The 25112-nt window shown below is 51.6% G+C and overlaps 2 protein-coding genes across 2 annotated transcripts; one reads left to right on the top strand and one right to left on the bottom strand.

Annotated features, from left to right (window-relative positions):
• The first annotated feature begins 1467 nt into the window (after window positions 1–1467).
• On the top strand, window positions 1468–10574 carry Lgi4 (leucine rich repeat LGI family member 4). The gene is made up of 9 exons (XM_038340810.1): window positions 1468–1637; window positions 2035–2106; window positions 2454–2525; window positions 4709–4780; window positions 4886–4957; window positions 5168–5337; window positions 8574–8738; window positions 8821–9326; window positions 10260–10574. The coding sequence occupies exons 1-9, from the start codon at window positions 1468–1470 to the stop codon at window positions 10572–10574; spliced, it is 1614 nt and encodes a 537-aa protein (XP_038196738.1).
• A 1392-nt stretch (window positions 10575–11966) lies between these two features.
• On the bottom strand, window positions 11967–24773 carry Fxyd3 (FXYD domain containing ion transport regulator 3). The gene is made up of 10 exons (XM_038340284.1): window positions 24706–24773; window positions 24435–24585; window positions 18479–18581; window positions 15132–15185; window positions 13648–13680; window positions 13536–13559; window positions 12723–12797; window positions 12601–12637; window positions 12310–12347; window positions 11967–12184 (listed from the first exon to the last, which is right to left on the bottom strand). The coding sequence occupies exons 4-10, from the start codon at window positions 15169–15171 to the stop codon at window positions 12165–12167; spliced, it is 267 nt and encodes an 88-aa protein (XP_038196212.1). The 5' UTR covers window positions 15172–15185; window positions 18479–18581; window positions 24435–24585; window positions 24706–24773; the 3' UTR covers window positions 11967–12164.
• Window positions 24774–25112: the final 339 nt, after the last annotated feature.

A 25112-nucleotide genomic window follows, 5' to 3' on the forward strand; every position in this document is an offset into this window, starting at 1 on the left:
GGCGCCCATCTGTCATCCCAGCACTTGGGAGGCGAAGCCAGGAGAAGTATGCATTTGAGGGCATCCCGGACTACAAAACAAATCCCAGGCCGGTCTCAAAACAAGTAAGCAAACGACTGGCATATAGCTGGAGGGGCATGGGAGGGACGTCCCACCAGGATCTTAGGTTGGGTTCTGTGTGATTTACATATTTTTCTCATTTAATGGAGAGAATCTGTCTCAGTTTCTAAAAGCTTAGTACAGGTGACAATACTCGGTTGTACATATGTCCGCACATTTCAGCCTCCAAAGAAAGCACGCAGAATAATACAAGGGCCCTGGAGCTGGCTTCCTGGGTTTGTGTCCTTGCTCTGCCTCCACTGGGGCCAGCCACCCTGAGCCCATGACCTTTCTTCAATTGTAAATTGTTCATGTAAATGGCACTGGCCTGGGGGTCATGGGAAGAGTAGAACGCTGGCAGCGACATTTTAGGACAAAGCTCGATAGATCTGGCGTGGAAGAGAGAGGTGGCACCATCCCCTTAGTTCTTGCATTCAGTCTTGGATCACATAGAGTTAATCCCAGGGACCAGGAGGGAGCTCTGACTTTGGGGTAGGGCAGCAGTCCCGCCAAAGCTGACCACTAGGGGGAGCAGCCAGACCGGTACTGGCCTGGTGGAGCTTTGGTGACAGGGTGGACCACACCCTTTAAGAGAAGGGGCTGGTGGGACAGCTAGAATATCCTCCATCCCCCAGTGACTTCTCCTCCTAGCCCCTCCCATCTGCAGTCTGCAGAGCCATCTGGTCTCCACCCTGGGGACATCCTTCCCACTCTCCCCAACTGGGGTTGAGTAGGGACTCTAATGAGGGGGTTGGTTGGGAGTGCCTAGGGTGGCTCAAGCTCTTGGCAGCCCCGCCCCCTCAAAGGCCATTTAGTCCCTTCCCTGAGCCTTTTCTTCCTATGGCCTCTGACCCCCTCCTTCCTACCCTTCTGCTGGGCACATCCCAGGCCACAGCAAGTGGGACAAGAGTGTGGGAGGACACACAGAAAGTAATGGAAACTTGAAACAGGGCAGAGAGGTGAGAGTTACAGACATCAGGCTGAAGGACCAGGACAGACAGACAGACACACACACACACACACACACAGACACACACAGACACAGACACACACACACACACACACACACACACGCACACACCAGAGTTCTAGAGGCCAAATCAGAGACACAGAGAGACAAAGATAGAAATAGACAAGAGATTGCAGGGGTGGGAAATAGAGTAACAGAAAGAGGGAGAGAAAGCTAGCGACAGAGAATCCCACACTCCAGATACAGGGAGTCCCCAGGGAAGGGACTGAGAGAGAGAACAAGGCGAGGCAGCCACAAGCAGCATGGCCAGCGGCAGGGTGGAGGAGCATCCTACAAAGATGTAGCTGTCCGGGTCTGGCAGACTAGGGTCGGTGGGACACTGGGCAGGGGCTGGGGGTATGGGAGGGGCAGGCATTCTGTTGTTGCTGTTGGCCGGAGCTGGGGCAGGAGTGGCCTGGAGTCCCCCCAAAGGAAAGTGTCCTCCACGCTGTTCCTGTTCCAAGGAAAGTACTCTGTGTGAGGGCTCCACCGAGCTGCCCGAGAGCTTCTCCACCACGCTCCTGTCACTGTGAGTGCCAGGCCCTCTGTGGGCCTAAAGGGAGGGAGGAGGAGGCCTGGAACTACAGGGCTTGGGGTAGGAGGTTGGGGGTCTCTATCAGAATCTTGGACACCAAAGAATTCTGGGATGTCTGAAAGAGGGATGCTGAGATTTGGAAAGGTGCCGATTGGGGGTGTCCCAAAGGGCAGGGGGAACAATGGGAACACTGGAAGTGCGGTATCCTGGGGCTGAGTACTGCCAAGGACCTTATATGCATGTGGAGGGAGTGGCAGAGGGCAGAGATAGAAGGTAGTAGGAGGCACCCCAGGCTCAACATGGGAGACCAGGGCCTCCAGAGCAGCCAAGACCTCTGACTTTAGAGAGGGAAGCTGAAATGGCTTCCTGCTCACTGATCTCATGCCCCCAGATCCCTTGTCAGGATGGGGGTCTCCCAGCTGAAGGCTGGCAGCTTCATGAAGATGCCATCATTGCACCTCCTGTGAGTATGTCCTGACTGGGTCCACGCCTCTCTGATCAGGGAATGGCTGTTCCTGTGTGTGTGGAGATGTGTGGGTGCGTGCATGCGTGCGTGCGTGCGTGCGTGCGTGTGTGTGTGTGTGTGTGTGTGCGAGTGCATCTCATGCATGCTCATGCACGTGGACATTCATGGGGAGTGCACAGACACCTGTGAAGACATGTGTACATTGGGTGTACTTATGGAAGCATCTGTGTCCATTCACATACGCCCACACTTGCATGCGTGTCTTTGGATTGGATGGAGGTTAAGGGTACAGCCGTAGATACTGGTTTGCAACTCTGAAAACATCTGCCTTGCCCTCTTGCCAGGCTTTTCACATCTAATACCTTCTCTGTGATCGAGGACGATGCCTTCATCGGCCTTTCCTACCTTCAGTACCTGTGAGTACATCCAGAGACTGGGGAAGTGGGTCTGGAGGGGCAGGCGAGCCTCTCAGTGACTCCCGGAGTAAGAAGACAAAAGGAGGTGGCCTGGGGGAGGGGGCATCTGGCCAGTGGCAGGTTCCTAGGAGGGAGGATGCAGTGTGGACAGCTCACGGGCTACTGGTCAGAACTGAATCTCACCTCTGTGTTCTTTAAGATTCACAATGGAAGCTGGGACTGGTGGCTCAGGCCTGTAATCCCAGCTATTCAGGAGGCTGAGGCAGGAGGATGGCTAATTCATGGCCTGCTTGGACCACAGAGTGAGTTCAAGGCTAACCTGAGAAACCCAGTGAGACCCTGTCTCATAATAAATAATTAAAATATAATAAAGTAAAAGACTAGGGATACATCTTGGGGGTAGATATTTGCTTAGCATGTGTGAGACCCCAGGTTTCAGTCCCAGTCTTGGAAACCAAGAATTAGCAAAGGGTCTAGGTACCCAGACTCAGTTGTCTGATGCAGGGGGATTCTAGGAAAGTGTATACAAAGAGGTCAGAGCCAGGAAACATTAAAATTACCCAGAAGCCACTTGAAGCTGTGCAGTGACCATGTGACAGTGTGGATGGCAGTGCCAATGTGCAGGAGTCAGGTTGCTGGAGGACACGGCTGTATGACAGGTTTGCAGTGCCTCTGGCAGTGTGGTAATGCTGCTGTGGATGATGGGATGTAGGGGGTGTCCCTTGTAACTGACGAAAGGGACGTGATTGTAGATGGGCTGTTGTTTCCTGCCCACCATTCCCAAATAACCAACACAGAGACTTAATATAAATTATAAATGGTCTGCCAATAGCTCAGGTTTATTGCTAACTAGCTCTTATGACTTAAGTTAACCCATTTCTATTCATCTACATTCTGCCACGTGGCCTTACCTCTCTTTCAGTGACAGTTATATTACTGCCAACAGAGTATGAGGGCTGATGACCAAAATGGCTGCCCAAATAGTGTTGGTGTTATTGGGGCTATGTATAAGGTGTGTGGGACTGGTGTTTGTGATGATTGTCAGTGTAGGGGCCTGTGCTTATGGTGTGTGTTGATGTTGGTCACAGCAATGGGTAGAATGTTGGTAGGGGGTTTTCTAGTTTTGTATTTTCTATTTGTTTGTTTTGAAAACTGGGGTCTCGGGCATGCTAGGAAAGTAGTTCTTAACTCTTCACTGAGGGATTTTAGGCAGGGGCTCTACCACTGAGCCACACACCTCAGCCCCTTACTGGGGGATTCTAGGCAGGGACTCTACCACTGAGCCACACCCTAGCCCCTCACTGGGGGACTCTAGGCAGAAGCTCTACCACTGAGCCAAAATACATGCCCAGCCCTTCCCTGGGGTATTCTAGGTAAGCATCTTATCTCTGAGGCACACCTCAGCCCAGGTGCCATGTTTTTAAAAAAAATGTTGCATTTATTTGGAGGGGTGGGGTGACAGTGCATACTTGATGGCCCATATATGAAGTCAGACAAGAATTTGTGGGAACAGAGCCTCTCCTCCACCACATGGGTCCCAGGGATTGAACTTGGGTTGCCATGGTGGCAACTGCCTTTACCTGTTGAGTCATGCCCCAGCTCTGTTGTCAGTTTTGATGGTGGTGTTGGCTCTGGGTTTACCAATGATGATGAAGCTGCTGCTTTTCATGAAAAAGCCATGCTGGCGGTGGTGGTGGGTGGTGAGGATGTTGGTGGTGACGGTGATGCTGCTGGTACCAGCTGAGGTTTGTAACAACGGTGGTAGTGGTGATGTCATGGCGACAGTTTTGTTTCTGGTTATGAAGGTGTGATGTTGGTGTGGGGTTGGCAATGGGTGTTAGTGGAAGGTGGTGAGGTGTTGCTGGAAGTGGTTGGAGATGACCAGCATGGTTCTGGGGTTAACAGCAGTTGCTGATGCTGAGTTCAGAGATGATAAGAGAGGCACACATGTTGGTGCCACTGGTGCCAGGGTGGTGGTGGAGGTGATGGTGGGCATACATATGATAAGCTTGTCGGTGACCATAGAGCCAAGACCTTGGCTACTGTGAGAGCAGCCTGGTGGAGGATGGTTTCCTTGTGGTCATTCTAGGTGAGGGAGGAGAAAAAACGCCCTTCCGGTGGCTTCCTAGGGCCGGTTTCTCCAGCACTGGGGGCCTCTCCCTCACTCCACCCTCTCCCCACAGCTTCATTGAGGACAACAAGATTGGCTCCATTTCCAAGAATGCCCTGAGAGGACTCCGCTCGCTCACACACCTGTGTGTATCTCCACAGCCCAGTCCTCCACCATAGGCACCCGACCCATCCCTCAAGGTCATAGCATCTCCTGGCCACGGCTGACACTCTTTCTTCTGCTCCATCAGAAGCCTGGCCAACAATCACCTCGAGGCTCTCCCCAGATTCCTGTTCCGAGGCCTGGAGACTCTGACTCACGTGTGAGCTTAGGCTGGGGGAGGGCGGAGGGCAGGGCTTGGGAATGTAGATAGGGAGGGAGAGGTGGGCCTCCTGGGCTTGCTGAGCCAGTATGCTTTCCTTGTACTTTAATGACACCTGAGGGTGCCATCCTAGACCCTCACCAGAGAAGGTTTCTTGGCCTCTAAGCCAGGGACACTGGGTCACAGCCTCTTCCTGGCTTCTCCCCCCAGGGACCTCCGTGGGAACCCATTTCAGTGTGACTGCCGAGTACTTTGGCTGCTGCAGTGGGTGCCTACGGTGAATGCCAGCGTGGGCCTGGGGGCCTGTGCAGGCCCATCTGCCCTTGCCCAAATGCAGCTCAACCACCTTGACCCGAAGAAGTTCAAGTGCAGAGCCACAGGTGAAGGCTTCCTGTCCCCTCCCCAACTTCTCAGTGGTGGGAGGGACAACAGGGCCTCCAAAGAAGAGAGGAAATCAAGGGAGGGAGGGGAAGCCACAGGGCTGAGGCGTTAACCTCCCTGAGCCTTGGTTTCCTCATTTGCAAAGTACGGATGTATCCAGTGATCACAGATCTCTGTAAGGACTGAATGCTGGGCAGTATTTCTCTTTACTTTTTGACAGGCTCTCAGTTCACCAACAAGGCTGGCGCTGAACTTGTGACTCTTCTGCCTCCTCCACCTTCTGTGGGAACAGTTTCTGATGCCAGTCCCGGGACAAGAGACTTTTATATTATTATGGTTGTTGTTGTTGTTATACGTATGTGTGTCTGTCTATGTATGTCATGTGCATTCAAGTTCAGATGTGGGATTCCTGGGACTTGAAGTTAAAGGCGTTGTAAACTGTCCTACATGGGAGCTGGGAACCGGGACTCCAGTTCTCTGCAAGAGCAGCAAACGCTCTTAACCCTGAGCCATCTCTCCTGTCCTTGTTTGTGGCCATTTTTGATTTGTTTCTGAGACAAAGTCTCACTATGGAGCCAGAGCGGGCCTCAAACTTGTAGCAATCCTCTGGACTCAGCCTTCCCAGTACCGAAGCCAGGTGTGCAGCACTATGCCTGGCTTGCAAGCATTTTTGTGCGTCTTTGCTGGTATTGTAAATAGGAGGCCTTTAAATGTCCCTTCTATGCACCTGTTTGGTCCTGGCAGCTGCAGGTATATCCCTCCTCCCTGGAGCTTGTCTTCTTTTAGCTCTTCCACAAATACATGGAATATATCATGACATTTTCTGAGTTCTGGGTCATGCAGAAGGACCAGGAGATGGGTGGCTCTGATCTCACCCTTCCTGAGGTGAAAGAAGTCAGGCAATCCCAAAAAGTCCAGGATGAGTCCTCCAAAATGAGAAGGCACAGACAGGGAGTAGGGACAGAATTGGGAGGCACAGGCAGAGTCTGGGGTAGGAGGGAGGAGGTCAGGACTGGAAAAGACATTAGCATCTGAGGAGGCCCAGAGCTGGGACCAGGGAATCCAAGGAAGGGTGCAAACACCAGTATTAGGGTTTTGTTTGCAGTTTGTTGTTGCTTTTTGAGATGGGGGTTCTTTGTGTAGTCCTGGCTGTCCTGGAACTCACTCTACAGACCAGGCTGTCCTCAAACTCACAGAGACCCGCCTGACTCTGCCTCCCTCAGTGCTGGAATGAAAGGCGTGCACCACCATCGACCGGCTTTGTTTGTTTCAAAATATGTGCGTGAGGGAGTAGTGGCCCTATGTGTACCATGGCACACGTGCGGAGATCAGAGGACAAGCGGGAACTGATTCTCTGATTGTATCATATGGGTTCTGGGACTGAACTCAGCTCCATCATACTTGGTGGCAAGTATCCCGAGCCTTCTCCCCAGCCCAGGAAGGGCTGATTTAAAGAACTCTGATTTTTCAAAGATTCTTCAGGGCATGGTAGCACATGCCTACAATCTCAGCACTGGAATGACTGAGGCTGGAGGATTATAAACTTGAGGCCTGTGTAGGTTACATGGTAAAGGCCTACCTAAAAACAAAGATTCCCTTTGTTGAATGTCCTCGGTTTTAGCTTATTATTCCAACCTTGCTACCTAGGAACAGGGCCTGGTATATAGGGTGGCATACCACCAATGGAGTTACAGCCTGGGTCTCTCACTGACAAGCTGAAGAGTGAATTAAAGAGCTTCCTGGGCTGGTGAAATGGCTCAGTGGGTAAAGGCACTTGCCACCAAGCCTGATGACCTGGGTTCAATCCCCAGAACCCATTTGATGGAAGGAGAGAACTAGCTCTCACTCTTGCCGTCTGACCCCCAGGCATGTATGTGTCATGCAACCCTACCCATAAAAACACAAGTGGGAGCAGATAACCCATCTTCTGCCTGAGTGGGGTAGCCCCTAGCTGCTGCCCTTGTTTTTACGGTTCAGACCAGGTTGTGACACCACTGTGTGATTTGGGGTATAGCAAAAAGGCCACATCCAGGACAAGTCATGTTCACACAGTGAAGTGAAGATTGCATTTCTTGTCTGTTGTAAACTTGATCATGATATCTGGGGAGCGTGTTAACAGGGGTGCTGGAACACTCTGTTGGGGCTGCCTGATGGTCATCTTCATGCTTCATGGAAAAAAGTGGCGCGCGCGCGTGTGTGTGTGTATCTCTGTATGTGTGTCTGTGTTGTGTGTGCGTGTGTGTGTTACTAGGGATTAAACTCAGAATCTTTCACATGTTAGGTAAGCATTCTGCCACTGAGCCACACACCCCAGCCCACTCATGTACTGGGAGATTATAGGCAGGCTTTCCCTCTACCACTTACCCACACCCCAATTCCCCACTGGGGGATTCTAGGCAGGGGTTCTACCACTGAGCCACACCCCAGCCCCTCACTGGGGGATTCTAGGCAGGGGCTCTACCACTGAGCCACACCCCAGCCCCTCACTGGGGGATTCTAGGCAGGGGCTCTACTACTGAGCCACACCCCAGCCCCTCACTGGGGGATTCTAGGCAGGGGCTCTACCACTGAGCCACATCCCAGCCCTCTTTTTACTTTTTTTTTGGTTTTGAGATAGGGTCTGCTATTAAGTTGCCAAGACTATCCTGAATTCTTGTATCCCAGACAGGCCTTGAACTTTCAATCATCCTGGCTCATTCTCCTGAATAACTGGGCTGACAGGCCTGTCTTCTGTGTCCCAGCTCCAGCTGGGGAGAATGAATGTTATTGGCTAGCTGGGCCATGTATCCTCAAGTTCTCATGGTAACAGAGTGTAGCTCACAGGAATGCTGTGGAGTTCATTGAGTAACTAAACGTGCTGTTTGATTTGTTTTGTTTTTGAGACAGGATCACAGTATGTAGCATGTTAATTTTGCTTGTATTATATTGTTAACCCAGGCTGGCCAGCAACCAGAGATCCTCCTGCCTCAGCTTCCTCAAGGCTGCGATCACAAGTGTGTCCCATAACATCTGTCTAAGACAGTTTCCAAGGGATTATTTGATGATGCCACAGCCTTGAAAAGAAAGACGTTCATGTTTCTGAGAGTTAACACATCTGTAGACAGAAAGGTTCCATTCTGTAGGTCCCTATGTGGTGAACACTGTGACGTCTCTTTTCAAAGATGTGCTAACCAAGGCTCAGCAATGAGGTCCCCTGCCCACTCCCAGGCACCCCTGACTCTCTTGCTGCCTCTAGAACTGTCCTGGCTCCAGACTGTTGGGGAGTCGGCACTGAGCGTGGAGTCCTTCTCCTATCAGGGGGAACCTCACATGATCCTGGCACAGCCCTTTGCTGGCCGCTGCCTGATCCTGGTCTGGGACTACAGCGTGCACCGCTTCCGGACAGAGGAAGAGTTGTCTGGTGAGCTTCCCTCCTCTCCTGGCCCCTTCCCTTCTGTCCCCAGATTGCCACTGAGCCTGACTGTGTGACACTCTCCCTACAGCGCCCTCCGTGGTGTCCTGCAAACCTCTGGTGCTAGGCCCACGCCTCTTCATACTGGCTGCCCGTTTGTGGGGAGGCTCATATCTGTGGTCTCGGCCCAGCGCCGACCTGCATCTGGCCCCAATACAGGTCCTAGCCCCTCAACGCCTACTGCGACCCAACGATGCCGAACTCCTGTGGTTGGATGGGCAGCCCTGCTTCGTGGTGGCTGATGCCTCCAAAGCTGGTAGCACCACCCTGCTGTGCCGAGACGGGTCCGGCTTCTACCCACGCCAGAGCCTACACGCCTGGCACCGCGACACCGATGCTGAGGTCCTGGAGCTGGATGGCCGACCGCATCTGCTGCTTGCTTCGGCCTCGCAGAGGCCAGTGCTCTTCCATTGGTTTGGTGGCCGCTTCGAAAGGCGCACAGACATCCCAGAGGCCGAAGATGTCTATGCCACGAAACATTTTCAGGCCGGTGGAGATGTGTTCCTGTGCCTGACGCGATACATTGGGGACTCCATGGTGAGACTGGGGGCAGGCGGTGGTGTCCAGGCCTGATCACAGCAGTTGACGAAGGGGGGGGGGGCTCGACCGTCATTTCAGCACAGCCCCTAACGTGAATTCCAGGCATGGGTTCTACCACTAAGCCTCCCCTTTCTAGTGGATTCCAGGCATAAGCTCCACAATGGAGCTGCACTCCTGACCCTCAACTGATGAACTTCAGCCCGAGGTAGACTCAGATCGGGTCTTAGCAGGCAGTTCAGGCTGGCCTCAATCTCGTGGTTTAGCTCTGTGCTGTGGTAACAGGAATGGGCCAACATGATCTCCTCTGCTAAGCTTGTTCTATTCTGCTAAGCTTGGCTCTGTAACACTAGAACATTCCGGGATGACAGTTAACTCCAACCACACCCTTCCCATTGGGATGCTACCCCCTCAAGGTTGAGCTGGTGTTAGGCCCCGCTCACCGTCTCCAGGATTCTCTTTTCAGAATGAGGTACAGTCGGGGACAGACCCCCCCAGCTCAGTTATTTGAGGGGTCTCCAAGGGAAAACAATGGAGATAAGAATAGGAGTCAGGAGAAGGTGGAAGCTGGGTCAGGATGTATAACACATTGGATAAATGTAACGCATGACAGTAAGATCAATAGACCCTTACTGGGCACTCTGTATAGCATGTGAAGGAGACAGAAAGGTCTAGAACAACTAATTATCTGCTCTGAGAAGGTGAATGTTATCTATACATTAAGGAAGCTGTTGGGCATAGTGCTGGTGTCACAGGCTTGTCTTCTCACTACTAGAAAGGTTTGAGACAGTCACTGTCAGCAAGTCTCAAAAAAAAGCTACAGAGAAACTGAGGACCCACAGGCTCATGTTACAAGCCCTCCACATCCTTGAGGATGACGGGCAGGCCCAGCGCCTCTTGACCCAGGCTCTAACTAGCTTCCACACCTTGCAGGTCATGCGCTGGGATGGCTCCATGTTCCGCCTGGTACAGCAGCTTCCATCTCGAGGTTCCCATGTCTTCCAGCCAATTCTAATCGCCAGAGACCAGTTGGCCATCCTGGGCAGCGACTTCGCCTTCAGCCAGGTCTTCCGACTTGAGCCTGATAAAGGGATCTTGGAGCCGCTACAGGAGCTGGGACCTCCAGCCTTGGTGGCCCCCCGAGCCTTTGCCCAAGTCACCGTGGCGGGAAGACGCTTTCTATTCGCAGCGTGCTTCAAGGGACCCACACAGATCTACCAGCACCATGAGTTGGATCTCAGTGCCTGAGGCTGGGCAGGAAGTGGTTGAGGGACTGGCAAGGGCATCCTGCGACATCGGGGTACCCTCTCGGACCTGGTCACCTGGCCATCACAACCAGTCCTATATGATACAGACCACTCACTATCCAAATGCATCAGCCTGGGTCAGGCTTAGCCAACATTCTGGAGGATCTGCACCTTAGGGGCAAACGGGAAGAGGTCTCTCTGCTCCCAACAATGTTTGGATCCCATGCAGTCTGAAGCCACGTTTTGACTAAGGATAGATGCTCCCATAGACAATGACTTGGGTGCTCAGCCTGGGACACAGCAGGGAGCTGGGATACAGAAATCAAAAGGGCAATCTGCTGAGCTCCCAGAGGTCCAAATATCCCGCCCTCAACGACCCCTTGATCCTGCTCCGTATAAAGTACCGAGAGAAAGCTTTCTTTTCCACTCAAACCCAATCTGGCCATTGGCTTTAGTGGAGGAGTACGTATCTCTGTGACATTCAGTGACATCACAGCTGCTGGGCAGTTTCCGGGCCTGGTACTTTGTTGCATGTAGGCATGTCTGCTGCCAAAGACTGACTGCTGGCGTCTTGTTGCTTTTACGTGTGTGCAGAAACGGTGAGGCAGTAATGATGAGTCTGGGGGTATCAGAGAAAGCCCTGAGCACCTTGTACCCAGAATGTGACAGGGGCAAGAACAGAAAGTGTGTCAGTTCAATAAATGCCCTGTGCTCCCCACGACCTGCCCTGTCTGGGTGCTCATGGCAGGAAGGTCTTGTGAATGCTGTTGAGTGGCTGAGTGGCGGGTGATGGCCTTAGTGGGACCCTGGGCAAGAAGTTTGCTTTGAAAGGTTTTAGGCATTTTCCAGGGTGTCACATGGCATCCTTCTGGAGGCCCTGATATCAGGGTGCTGGGGAGTCTCAAAAGAAGCCTGGGGTCAGTGAAGGGTCTCACTCTATGTGATTACTGTATATACTATTAAGGGTACCCTGGGGAATTAAAGGGACACTTGGTATATGGGAAGGTCTCATGATAAAGTGAGGTCTCAGAATGAGCGGGAAGGCCACTGCAGGGGTGGGGTGGGGCTAAGTTATCTGAGTGACCCCAGCATAGCAGGATGGCCCTATTTATTTATAACCCTAGTTATTCTCAACCTCACTGCTTTGATTAGGGCTCTTTTTCGCTCCCAGAAGTGTCCCTAGTTGACCACTAAAACATCTTAAGTGGACAGGAGGCTTCTGGACAGAGAGGGAAGTCTCGTGTCCACCATCAGGTCATGACACGCAGGTCTAATCGAGATTCAGCCACTTGCTGCACACGAGTGCCCACCTCATCAAGGGCCCCCAGGCCCACTCCAACATCTGCCCACTTCCTCACTGCCCATAGCCACACTCCAGAACACACACAGAGTCTCTAGCTCACATGAGCACGACGTAAAATTATTTTAGATTCAAAACTGAACAACAAGCCTGCTCCCATAAGAGAGGTAAGGATGAGGCCCAGATAAGGCAGTGCCAGGAGAGGATGGGACGGTCGTCTTAGAGTTCAGGCCACCTCCAAAGCCAGGACCTGGGCTCAGAGGCACTCTGTGCTCATCAGCTGGTCCATCTTCAGCAGTTGTGAGCAGAGCCTGGTGGAGGGATGGGGCCAGTTTGCAAGGATCAATCGAGCCCCTTCTCCCCAGTGCAGGCATAAATCCCTCTCCAGCTGCCAGTTGTGACCCTAACCCCATCCCTTACCCCCTGAGTGTCTTACCTGGTGTGATGAGAGGCGGCCCATCCCCTGGGCGGTGACTAGAGAAATAAAAAGTGGTAACATACAAATAAATCCCTTATTTGTTCTCTCCCGCAGGGCTAAGGGATTCTCAGCTTGCCCAGACACTTTCTTGGCTGGTTCTCCCTGTAGGCTTGTACAAAGCTAGGGATCAAAGCCTTCTAAGGGATGATTTGTGTGAAACAAAGCCCAAGAGACCTCGGGGCAGAGCACCCAGGCCTGTTCTCTTTGCACAAGGCTTAGCCTTTTGGGCATGCCCAGAACCCATCTCACCTGGGCTTCTGTCTGAACTTGCACTTGCACTTGCCACCTGTTGGAAAGGGATATGGTCAGACGAAGGACCACGCAGTCCCTTCTCTGCTCATTCCATCCCCTCCCACAGTTCCTGTACTCACTCATAAGGACTATGATGCCCACAGCACAGAGAATCCCTGCACAGATGAGCCCGCCCACTCTGAGTCGATACCAATCTGAGAAACAGAGAAAATCCCAAAGTTAGCTCCCCTGCCCCTTCTACCCCCGACATCTATCTCCCAGCTCACTCCGCTGCAGTAAAAGAGAAAAGGCAAAACCCCAGCCCCGTTGTGCACACATTTGCAGTTCATATCCAAGCAAGCAAAATGCTTCACGTGCATTCAGAGGCAGAGAAGCCGTCTGAAGGGAAAGCGTCAGTGTCGGGGGAAAGATAGAAAGTCAAGATGTGGGTCTTCAGAGAACACTGTCAAGCCAGGGCTCTCTGAGGAGGCCTCATTGGAACAGAGATCTGCAGGAAGACAGAGTGGCCCAGCACGTGTATAGGTCATGAGATTGGCAGGTGCCTTCTGTATCTGAGGACAATAGCTGGCGCAGGGGTGAGGGTCAGTGGAGAAGGAGAGGGCAGGGGGTAAGGGGCAGCTCCTGGTGGAAGCTGGAGGTGGAGAAGAGGGGGGTAAATTACCTACCTTCTTTGGGAAGATTTTCATGACCAACTTTGTGGAGGTCGATCTGAACCTAACGTAGCTTGCAGACTGGACTCAGTCCCGTGTCTGTCTTGCATGACTCCTCACAACTGATTTCTGTAATCTGCCTGGATGCTCAGTGACCCATTTCAAACCCTCTCCTATCCTGGCCCCTGGGTCACTGTGAACTGTCAGGCACCCTTGTGTGGGACCCTTGATGCAAAGTAGTGTGTAGGATCAGGAAGAAGTAAAAAGGGACGCCATTCTTACCATAGTAGAAAGGACTATTTTTATCTGCAAAGAGAAAGAGGGCACAGACATGAGTCTGAGACAGTAGCAGGGGTCTGGGGTAAGTGGGCCGGTGGGGTGGGTTCTGACTCACCCTCAGGGTCATTGGCATCCAGAGCAGGAAGGCCTGTGGGGACAAGTAATGACAAGTGGTGACTATGGTGGCCCTAGAAGATCCGTGGAGGTTTGCTGCCTGAGGAAAATGGTCTACGGGGGAACAGCCCTACCTCTGAAGTGCACAGGATTCAGCTGCTGGCTTGTCCCACCTGGACATGGAGATTTGGTTTCACCCACCCACCCCCAGCTGTGAGTCATGCCAGCATTTTGCCACCGGAAACAGATCCTATTCTGGGTACTTTTTGGCTTCTGTCTGACTGAATGTTTCCAGACATGCGGCCGGGACACGTCTCCTGCTGGAGAAGCTTTGTTCTCCAAGGTAGCAGATGGTTTCTGTTCCCAGGACTGTTTCCTCCACACCAGCAATGCCCACGGTCCTCCAGAGCGATAGCCCGCGGTTATCAGGGTTGCCGACCACCCCCTTTGAAATGACTCTCAGTTGGCAACTTCCATTAATTCTTACATCCCTATTCCAAATAATGCCACTTGTACCCAAAGAATGGTAAAGTAAAAAGTAGTTAAAAAAAAAATAAAAAAGGTGTGGGGGCAGCTGGAGAGGGATGACTCTGACTGCTCTTGCAGAAGACCCAAGTTCAGTTCTCAGCACCCACATGATGGTTCCCAAACATCTGTAACTCCAGTTCCAGGGGATCTGACACCATCTTCTGACTTCCACAGTTGCCAAGCACTCAAATGGCAAAAGCCATACATACAAAATAATTGAAAAGAAAAGAAAAGAAAAGATGGTTGACTTTTTAAGAAATGATGGCCAAAGCTGTCCTCTGGCTGCCATAGGCACAGCCACACCCACATATGCACACACACACACACACACACACACACACAGCTGCACACACACGAGCACACAGTCATGTACACACAAAAGAGGCAGAGGGAGGAAGGAAGGAGAAAACACAACATGAGCCCAGGGTGAGGATTAAATTCTGGCAAAAAGCTTGCTTGGCTTCAGCCTGGGCCTGAGTTCTGCTACAGGAAGAAAAACAATGCTTAATTATATTTAAGGCATGAACGCTTGAGGCTACTCCACCCAGGCCCTGTCTCACGCTGTTCAAACATTAATGCATTGAAGCCTTACAAAGCCCCTATGACCAAGTGCTGTTCTTCTCTTGTGTTTTCAGAGATGGGGAAACTGAGGCACGAGGTACTCCAGTTATCTGCTACATCACTGCTAGGCTCCTAGATGCATCTGGGAAGGTGATGTAGAGAGGCCATGACACACAAGATTACTGGGCCTATCCTTCGGCTTGCTGTCACGGAAAATTTAATGGCATCTCCCCAGTGGAAACACACCACATACACCACACACACACACACACACATATACATACACATACACACCCATACACACACGCATGCCCATACGCGCACATATGCACACAGCTCATCACCACTCAGCTGAGAGGCCCATGGGAAAGGGCAGTTAGGTGGCCAGACACTCACCTGCTAGGAGGACCAGCAGGCTCAGAACGACCTCTTGCATGACACAGCGTTGATCTAGGGGAGACCAGAGAACAGGACCAATCTTAGCAGAGTGACCAGGACGCAAGGCCCTGCGCCTCTGGTTCCCTGTCCCACCTGTTGCTCACTGGGAGCACAGCCCAAGGTACACACAGGAAGGCTAGTAGTGAGCCTGAAGCTGGCTGGGCTGGGAGATAAGGAGCTCCAAAGTCAAGTGGGGGCTGGGCGAGCACTCAAGCTCCAGGAAGGAGCAGCCATTGCATTGCTTGGACAGTGACTTTAGGTTTGACCGTAACGAGTCTTTTTTTTTTCTTTTGAGACAGGGTTTCTCTGTGTAACAGCCCTGTTTGTCCTGGAACTCACTCGGTAGACCAGGCTGGCCTCAAACTCACAGAGATCCTGCTGTCTCTCTCTCCAGAGTGCTGGGATTAAAGGCTTGCGCCACCATGGCCCAGCATGAATCTTTTCTTGGAGAGAAGAGGTAGAGTGGCATTTTGCTATGTCCAGGCTGGCCTTAAATCTGTGATCCTCCTGCCTCAGCTCTCCAAGTGCTAGGATTACAGCTCCACATTCAGCTTGTTATCCCTATCTGTATGGTAGGGAAACTGAGGTCCTGAGAGGTGAAAGTTGATGTCCACAATCACTTGGTCCTGAAAACAAGATTTAAACAATGCATTTTCCCCCACTAGAGGTTTATAATGCAGAACAGTGAGGCCCTCGGGGTGTATTGGGGAGTAGGGTGTCAAGAGCCAGGTGGCATGAGGCCCGAGTTCTGGGAGTGGCTCCCACAGACAGCTTGGAGCCTGCCCGGCTCTGCCCACACACTGCAGGCTTCTAGCTGGGGCCTGAGCTGACTCCCCGAGCTCCTGGGTGGGTGCATGGCAGAAATAATGCCAAGTTGGTGGGACATGTGCAGAGGGGGGTCCTAGCGGCAGTCTTCCCTCCAGCTTCTGCCCCACCCTTGGGTCTGCCCTTCAGACCCCACTGACCATTCTCCCCTGTCCCAACTCAAATCCAATCTTTGTCCCCTACCCGAGCCTTCGCCCCCAACTCAGCCTCTGAGCTTGCTCCTCACCCCAGCCCCTGGCCCTTTGGGGCTTCACTTAGCAGCAAACCCTCCCAGTGAGGCTCGCTCAGCACAGAGCCTCTTTCCATCGAGCTCTGGACACAACAGTCTGCCTTTCTGCCCCCCTGGAGGCCTGCAGTAGACTCCTGGTCTCTGTGCACCTCCCGCACTTGCCCTGTTCAGCTATCACACGCTCACGTGCGCGCGCGCGCGTGCGCGCGCACACACACACACACACACACACACACACACACACGACAGTAAGTGCTAACACTTGTCGCCATTCCCCACATGCTGGACATTGTCCAGTAACCTTGCAGGTTCTTTTCTCAATGCCTGCCAGCTCTGATGTCACCCTTCAGAACTAACCCTTTTTACCCACCAAAGCACACACTTAGAAGGAATGCAGCCAGCCACCGGTGGTGCACGGGTGTCCCATATGCTCACACAGACATCTCCATTTCCCTGGGTCCACCCCCAGAGGCCTGGGAAATCCTTCAGCTTCTCTATCCATCTAAATCAGTCCAGACCTGTGATGTAAGCTACCAGAGAAGCTGAGGCAGGAGAAATGCTAACTCACGGCCAACCTGGAATACAGAGTGCAAGGCCAGACTGAACAACTTAGTGAGATGTCACAAAAGAAAAAGTAAAATGAGGATGTGAGGTGCAGCTTGATGATAGAGCTCTTTCCCTAGGATCCCCCAGTGAGGGGCTGGGGTGTGGCTCAGTGGTGGAGCCCCTGCCTAGAATTCCTCCATGAAGGCCCAGGAGAGTGGCCCTGCCCTTGAGGCTTGCTTAGCCTGCTCTCCAGGCCCTGGATTTAATACTTTCTCTCTCTCTCTCTCTCTCTCTCTCTCTCTCTCTCTCTCTCTCTCTCTCTCTCTCACACACACACACACACACACACACACACACACCACATACGACTCATTATTTTAGATTGAGCATGTATTTTTTTCTGTAGTAGATTTGGGGACTATATCTCAGATGTCTAGGGCCCCAGCAAGCACTTTGGGGAGCTGGAGTTGTGTTTAGGGGTACATCAGATTGCAGATGTCTGTGGTCGAAGGCTGCCTCCTTATACTTTGCTGCCCGTGTGTGTAAGGCACTTAGCTGTGGCAGCCGGCTCCACCTGAGCGCCCGGCCCATGCATTTTTCTGTTTGACTCTGACTCCCTCACATCATCTCCACAGCTGGATGAAGTCCGTGTTGCCGTCATAGCCGTCACTTCTGAACTCATCCAACACCTTACTCTGTTGTCACGCTGCTGGGTCTCACCTCTTACCTCTCTCCCTACAGACCCCTCTGAGGCCCCGAAAGGCCCGCACTTTCCCATTCCCACAAAACACCCAAAATCTGAGCGCCTGGGCAGGGGTGGGGGAGACAGAGATTCCCTCTGCAGCCCTGCCACCGCACAGTCTCGACCCTGGCATTTGCAGGGCTTCAGGGAGCCAGAAACCCGCCATCTACCCTCACTATCCTGTTCTGCTGGTGCTGCATTCTGAAGAGAGCTGCCTGCTTGCCTGAGACACTACTTACCCTCATCTACTTCCTGGCTGTGCAAGCCGGAGGACAGCTGCAACCACTGCCTCCTGCGTTCTCTCCTCCTCCACGACGGTGGAGGATGACCACATCTGCCGGGGTATACTGCATAAACCCTCGTCATCTGAGTCCCCCACATCTCCTGCCCAAGTCCCACTTTACAGCCTCCAGAGAGGAGAGCACCCCTCTTTCCTGGCATTCATCATCATCCGTGTGTCCCAACATCACATGCGTGTCCATCCAGACACAGCCCCATCCGCATAGTCCCTCTGCACGTAAGTTACTTCTTGTCTACTGAGTTACCCCCAGATACCCCTCCCCACCTTACCCCCAAGAAAATCCCCAATCGTGATACCATGTTGTAATCACTTCCTGTCTACTCTGACACCCCCACCGGTTAAACCCAGACTTCCCATCCACTTAGACCCTCCCAGTTTTCCCGGAACCCCACTGTAAATGCCAGGCGGGCTACATTTTACAAAATGTATTTACAAAATTTTACAAAAGCCACAGTTGTCTAATCTAGTCCCGCAGAGTCGAGCCATGAGGAACAGTCAATTGAGGCAGGAGAGGATAGTCTCCTGCCCCCAGAAAAGAAGTCTTGAAGCTGGAAGACTGTTGGGAACTTTAACCCCAGTTCTAGGTAGCAGGGACAGTCAGAGGAGAGCCAGGGAGAGGAGGGGGACAGAGGCAAAGGGCTCGGAGAGAAAGGGCCGCTCACCTGAGTAGCTCAACAGGCTGAGAGGCGGTTCCGGGAGAAAGCAGAAAGCGGACTGCCAAGCCTGGGCAGCCCTTTATCCACAACTGCCACGCCCTGAGCAAACCTGGGCAGGCAGGCACAAGTCAGGTCTCCCTGAGGCCAGGGACGCCCCCACCCCATTCCTCCCTTAAAGGGACAGTCCTACCCATTCTCTAGCTATAGTAGCCTCTGGTGAAGTGGAAGGGGATCAAGGTGGGCTGGGGATTAGCATCTTAAAGGAGGGAAGATGTTTTATCGAGTCTCCTGAACTCCAAAGGAGACACAGAATGGGGAAGGTTCCTGTCTCCTTAGTGTCAAACCATCCTTTTGGAGGGACATGGTTAAAGCGGAACATCTATGTGATCCTTCTCTGATTTAGCTTCAGGAGGACTTTTTCTTTGTTTGTTTGAGACAGGGTCTCACTATGTAGCCCTGGCTGGCCTAGAACTCACATTGCAAACCATGCTGACCTTGGTGTCATCAGGATCCACCTGTCTCTGCGTCCCAAATGTTGGGATTAAAGGTGTGCAGCACCAGCTATAGTTTTGTTTGGGGGTGGGATTGCTGGCATTTTTAGAAGTTAAAACCCTCTGTCCGTCCTGGATTCTTTGTCGGCAGGGCAGAGGGGTTAATAGAAGATACTGACATGGCCACAGTTGTTATCATATGTCATATGGGCAGAGGTGGGGGTTGTGGTTCTTGGGGCTCATAGACCAGGCCCTAGAAGACTGAGAACAGAACTGGCATTTGGGCACCAGACTGTAGACCCCAAGCCGTGTTTCTCTCCCAGGAATGCACAGCTGATAGGAGGATGCTTTGGAGAGGGTGTGGGTGTGGATGTCAGAAAGGCCTTCCTCCACTGCAGATAAGCCCCCACCTTACCCTCCTCCCTCTCCTGCCCCCTCGTCCTTCTGCACTCCTTCCGCCTGAGGTCTGTACAAGCCCCCACATGGTCCCTGTTGGGGGTTCCCCCTCCCCCCAAATTCCGCCTTTTTACACAGAAGGACTTTTGTCTGGGGGCTGGATGGAGAACAAGGCACCATTGAGTGGCTGGCAGAGGATTGGGGTCACTGGGAGGGGCAGGACCAGGAAAGGGGTGGCTTCTATTCGGCTACAAGCTGGACTCCAGACGACCCCCAACACTAGGGTGGGGGTGGTGGGGTGGAGCCCCAGAGGCACCAGGCTAAGGAGAGGCTGCTGTTGTGGGTGTGGACTGGAGAATTAAGGGGGACTTAGGGTCAAGGGTCTGGGGGGTAAGGAAAGAAAAACCCAGACTCCTCCCCCCACTTCCCATCATGGCCTCCCTCCTTGATTTAGCTCATTGGCCTGTATTCCCTGGGGGCAACTTCTGAGCCCCAAACCTAGGGAAAAGTTTTCTGCCTCCCATAAATGAGCTAACCTCTCCCTGAGGATAGGAGGCATACACAGAGATAGAAACAGAGGAAGGAGAGGCCTGGCAGAGGTCTGGCCAGGGATAGAATGCAGAGGATTCCAGATCCGCTTAGGGGTTCTTTGTACCTAGATACATCTTTCCCCAAGCCACTAGCTTGACTGCCCCTTGGGAAACCCACCAAAGCCCTTGGTGGTCCCAAGAATAGGATGGTGTTTCCCTCTGCTGGTCACTGTAGGAACTACAAACATCGGAGAGCAGGGGGTTGGGGTGGAGGGTGGGGGGCCTTGGGTCTCTACCCTTTTTGGGCGCAAGCCCAGATGCTAGAGGAACCAGGTGAGAATCGTGAGTAAATTGTGAGGCGGGAGACCGTGAGACCATCCAGCACGGTAAGACTGACTGTCTTGACTAAGGTGAATGGCGCTCTGTGGTCAGATGTAAGTGGATCTCCAGGTCCTTTATAAAAGGATCAAAGTTAGGTGTGTTTGGGGGAGGGGGGAGGGCAGAGCGGGGCATGATGTCACTATGGCGGAGATGTGTGTGTGTGTGTGTGTGTGTGTGTGGGCGCGCGCGCGTGCACCTGTATAGGGACGAACTATCTCTGGAGAGTCATATCTACGGGTGTGGGAGAAGGTGGTGGAGAGAATGGTACTTTCACTTATACTTTGGAATTTTACATCCTAAAAATATACTATCTTTTTAAAAAAGCTTAATTGAGGGGGCTGTAGAAATGGTTCAGCAGTTAAGAGTGCTAGCAGCTCTTGAAGAGGACTTGAACTCCGTTCCTGGAACCCACGGCTCACAACCCCCAGAGATCCAATGCCTCTGGCCTCCAAAGATACTGCACATGCATACACATACCCACCCACACGAAGACACGTAATTAAAAATAAACTAAGTATTTTTTAAGCTTGATCGAAACTGTTAAGGGTAGGGCAGTCTGGTGTACTTACAGTCCTAACGTTTGGAAGACTGAGGCCAGAAGAATTTGAATTTGAGACCAGCCTGGGCTACACAGCAAGTCCTAGGTTAGCCCAGGACGTGCTGCAAGATCCTGTCTCAGTTCTTAAAAAATATTAAGTAAAATAAAAATAATAAAGTAAAATGAACATGCATTGTTCAGAGTTTACACTTATTGCCAGGATGCCCTTATGCCAACGGCTTCTCTGTTCAAGTTCCTTGTTTACATTGCTATAGTATTGGCCCAGAATCTAGACATGTCTGCTGTAGATTTAAAAATCACCCCCAGAGTGCCTGTAATACTCAGTGTAGTGGAAATGTCAGGTAAGTAGTTGTTACTCTGTATCCTGGCCACTGTGTCCACCCCAGAGGGTGATGAATGCTGCCCAACGCAGTTATAGAGGACATCATGTGGTAAGGTCCAAGGTCAGACATCCTCAAGAAAACACAGTTCTGTTTTGTTTTTTTCTCCTGAGTACTTCTCAGGAGTGGATGAACTCTCCTACACAAAACTGGCAGGTGCAGAGGGATGATTGACATGCAATATATTTTATAACAACATATATTAATATAGTTGATAAGGTTTTATTGGAAGTATCTTTCCTTCTTGTTACTTTATTTCTTTTTTTTTTTTTTTGGTTTTTCGAGACAGGGTTTCCCTGTAGTTTCTAGAGCCTGTCCTGGAGCTAGCTCTTGTAGACCAGGCTGGCCTCGAACTCAGAGATCCGCCTGCCTCTGCCTCCCGAGTGCTGGGATTAAAGGCGTGCGCCACCACCGCCCGGCCACTTTCTTTCATTTTTATTATTCGTGTGTGTGTGTGTGACTGTGTGTGTGTGTCTGTGTGTCTGTACGTATGTGTGTCCATGCACCTGCAGTGTGCCCCCTTGGAAGCCAGAAGAGGGCATTGGATCCCCTGTAGCTGAAGTTTCAGGAGTTTGTGAGCCAACCACCATGGGTGATGGGAACGGAACTGGGGTCCTCTACAAGAGCCGGAAGAGCTCTTAGCCTCTAAGCCAGCTGTCTAGCGCCCTCATGTTGCTTTTTGTGGATCATTTGGCCCAGAGCAACCTGTGGACCCTGGGACAAGCTGTGGTTTCTCAGCACTGTGGGTGTTCTTACTTATTGCGAAAAGGCAGCCCTCTGTGTGGTCTCTGAGCATCGCAACATTTTCAGGAATGCACTGAGAGCAGAGGCAAAGGGTTAGCAAGACGGCCTCTGGGGGCATGGAGGATAGGTCAAAAGGCTCTGTCCCAGCCTTTTAAGACAAAGCTGTGTCCTCCAGGTCAAAAGGATGGAATTTACCTCTGGCCTGGGTGGAGACAAGACATTCTGATCTGCTCCAAAGATTAGAACATTACTCATGTAGTCTCCTACTCTCTAACTCAATTGCTTTTGCTGCCATCACTCTGACCAAAACTGACTTAGGGAAGGCCACAGGTTCTTTCGGCTTGCAGATCAACATGGAGGGAAGTCAAGGCAGGAAGCTGAGGCAGGAACCATGGAGGAACACTGCTGGCTTGTCCTGTTCACACCCTCACACTGAGCTAGTCTTCCTATATAATCAAGGATCACCTGCCCAGGGAATGGTGCCCCCCCACAATGGACTGAACTCCCCTGCCTCATTAAATAGCCAGGACATGTCTACAGGTCAGTCTGAGCTAGGCAATTCCTCCACTGGGATTCCCTTCTCAGGTTCTAGGCTGCAGCTGATTGACAGTTAAAGTTAACTGGGACACTCCCCTTAAGAGTTAATCCAGCTAGGCCTGTCAATCACCTGGCCAGATCATCCCTTGAAAAGGTGATTAGCTAAAGCCAAGCTAAGGAGATGGGAGGGATAGTTATTCTCTTAATGTGATAATGTATTTATCCTTCTCCAAAGTCCCTCCTGGTGCAGATGTTTTAACACTGTAGCCTAACAGTCTCTCCCTCCCCCAAGAGCATGCTTTTGCCTTTCTTTACTATCTTTTTCTTTTGTGTACCTGCCAAAAATTCTAAGCATGCTTTCCCTGGCATTCTGGATTTTTTTTTTACTCTTCTCTGAAGCCCCCCCCCCCACCTTTTACCATGCAGCTGATTACAGACCTCCATTGCCAAAGAGATGACTTTCTCTCTCCCTCTCCTCCAACTCCTTCCTCGGGCAGCTGCTGAGATCAACAGTTTGCCTGGCCTGCTGTTTGTTGCTTAACCTCTAATAAAATTGCCCTTGAACTTCCTATGGTAGTTTAAATAAAATGGTGCCCGTAGGCTCACAGGAAAAGACACTAATAGGAGATGTGGCCTTATTGGAGTGGGTGTGACTTTGCTGGAGGAAGTGTGTCACTAGGGGGTGGGCTTTGAGGTCTCAGATGCTCAAGCCAGTCCACTTTCTGCTGCCTGTGTATACAGATGCAGGATTCCCAGCCTCCTCTCCAGCTCCAGCATCATGCCTGCCTGTGCACCATCATGCTTCTCGCCATGATGAGAACGGACTAAACCTATAAACTATTAGCCAGCCCCAGTTAAATGTTGTCTCTTCACAGCACAAAACAAAACAAAAATACTAATACAACACTTCCTTTTGAGTCTGTTTTAAAATTCCTTTATTTTTGAGCCTAGGAACACCAGGAAAAGAGAGCTCAGGTCCTTGTACTGTGTGAACATGCTGACCATCTGAGCCACCTCTCCAGCCTCTAAAAGTATATTCTTAGCATGTATTTTTGAGTATGGATGTTTTGTCTGCATGTATGTGTATGAGTTATATGCTTGCAGGGCCCACAGGAGTCAGAAGAGGTCTTGAACCCCTGAAACTGGAGTTACAGATGGTTGTGAGCCACCATGTGGGTGCTGGGAATTGAACCTGGGTCCTCTGGAAGAACAGTCAGTGCTCTTAACCTCTGAGCCACTTCTCCAGCTCCTTAAAAGTGTTTTGTTTGCTTGTTTTATGATGACCTCTACAGATTTCTCAAGAAGCTGGTTTTTAGCTTTTTAAAATTTTTATTTGTGTTTGGTTTTTGAGGCGGGGGCTTACAGTTTAACCCAGGCTGGTTTTGAACTCATGACCTGCTTGCCTCCACTGGGACTACAGCCGTGCCACCACCACACCTGCTGATGCTTAACAGGTTATAGACCAAACAAATGCTTCCTGTGGCTGAATGTTGGGGCCTCCAGTGTAAGCTCTCCAGCTGAGGGGACCAGGCAAACTGAGGAGAGACTCAGCCCACACCAGCTGTCAATCATCCCAATGTAATTACTACGAATCCCAGAATGTCTAGGGGAGGTTGGCTCAGCGGTTTCCCAGCAGCCATTCCATCTGCTTGAGATCATTTGCCCTTTAAGTGCCCAGCTCTTTCCTTCACCCTTGACCTTCGCAACCTGGAGGCCCCTGGCCTGAATCCAACCACTGTAAGTTTCCTTTACTTCACATAGTGTTACCAAAAAGTAACAGTTGCTGCTGTGGCTTCAGTGTTGGTCTGTTGGGGAACTGATTCTTAGGAGAAGGATGTTGAGAGGTGGGGCCTTAGATCCTGATGGACGGGTTGATGCGTCACCATGGGCGTGGGTTAGTTCTCGCTAGTGGGCTGTCCTAAAAGCAAGCCACTTGCTTCTTACCTTCACTTGCTCTTCCATCTTCTACCACTGGGTTATGAGACCAGAAAGCCCTCACCAGAAGCTCTCACCACAGTCGTTGAACTTCCTGGTCTCCAGAATCAATGAGCCAAGCACAGAGCAGTTCATTCTGAGTGTCCCTGCTCCAGGTATCCTGTTAGGATGGCAGAAAATGGAGCAAGACAGATGCTAACATTTAAAGACTGGGCTATTTCAACACAGTGAGCTGTGTTTCCTGCTTCTCCCGCCTGGTCTACCCGGACCCAAGCATCACCTGGCAGCAACAGAGTGTGGTTTGTCTCCGCAGGGTGACCAGGCCCCATCTGTCCTCCATTTTCACTGAGGATTGCTCTAGGTCCAGGCTGGCTCCTGACCCCAGACGGGGGCATCTTCGGGGATGTCTGTGCAGCCAAGACCCCCACAGGATGTCACTGGAGCCGTGGAAACCAGGGTGTATCTGTTCACAGTGAAAAGAAAGAAGTAAATAATATGTGTTTCCCCCCCACCCCAAATGTAGTGAGGAGGGGCCGCTTGTTCCTCCAGGCTGCCCAGAACCAAAACAACCACACAGAAGCTATATTATTGAAAACCCTGTTTGGTCCATTAGCTCTAACTTCTTATTGGCTAACTCGTACATCTTAATTTAACCCATTTCTAGTTATCTGTGTATCACCATGTGGC

Source organism: Arvicola amphibius, chromosome 8, assembly GCF_903992535.2.
Source record: "Arvicola amphibius chromosome 8, mArvAmp1.2, whole genome shotgun sequence".
Classification (NCBI taxonomy): domain Eukaryota; kingdom Metazoa; phylum Chordata; class Mammalia; order Rodentia; family Cricetidae; genus Arvicola; species Arvicola amphibius.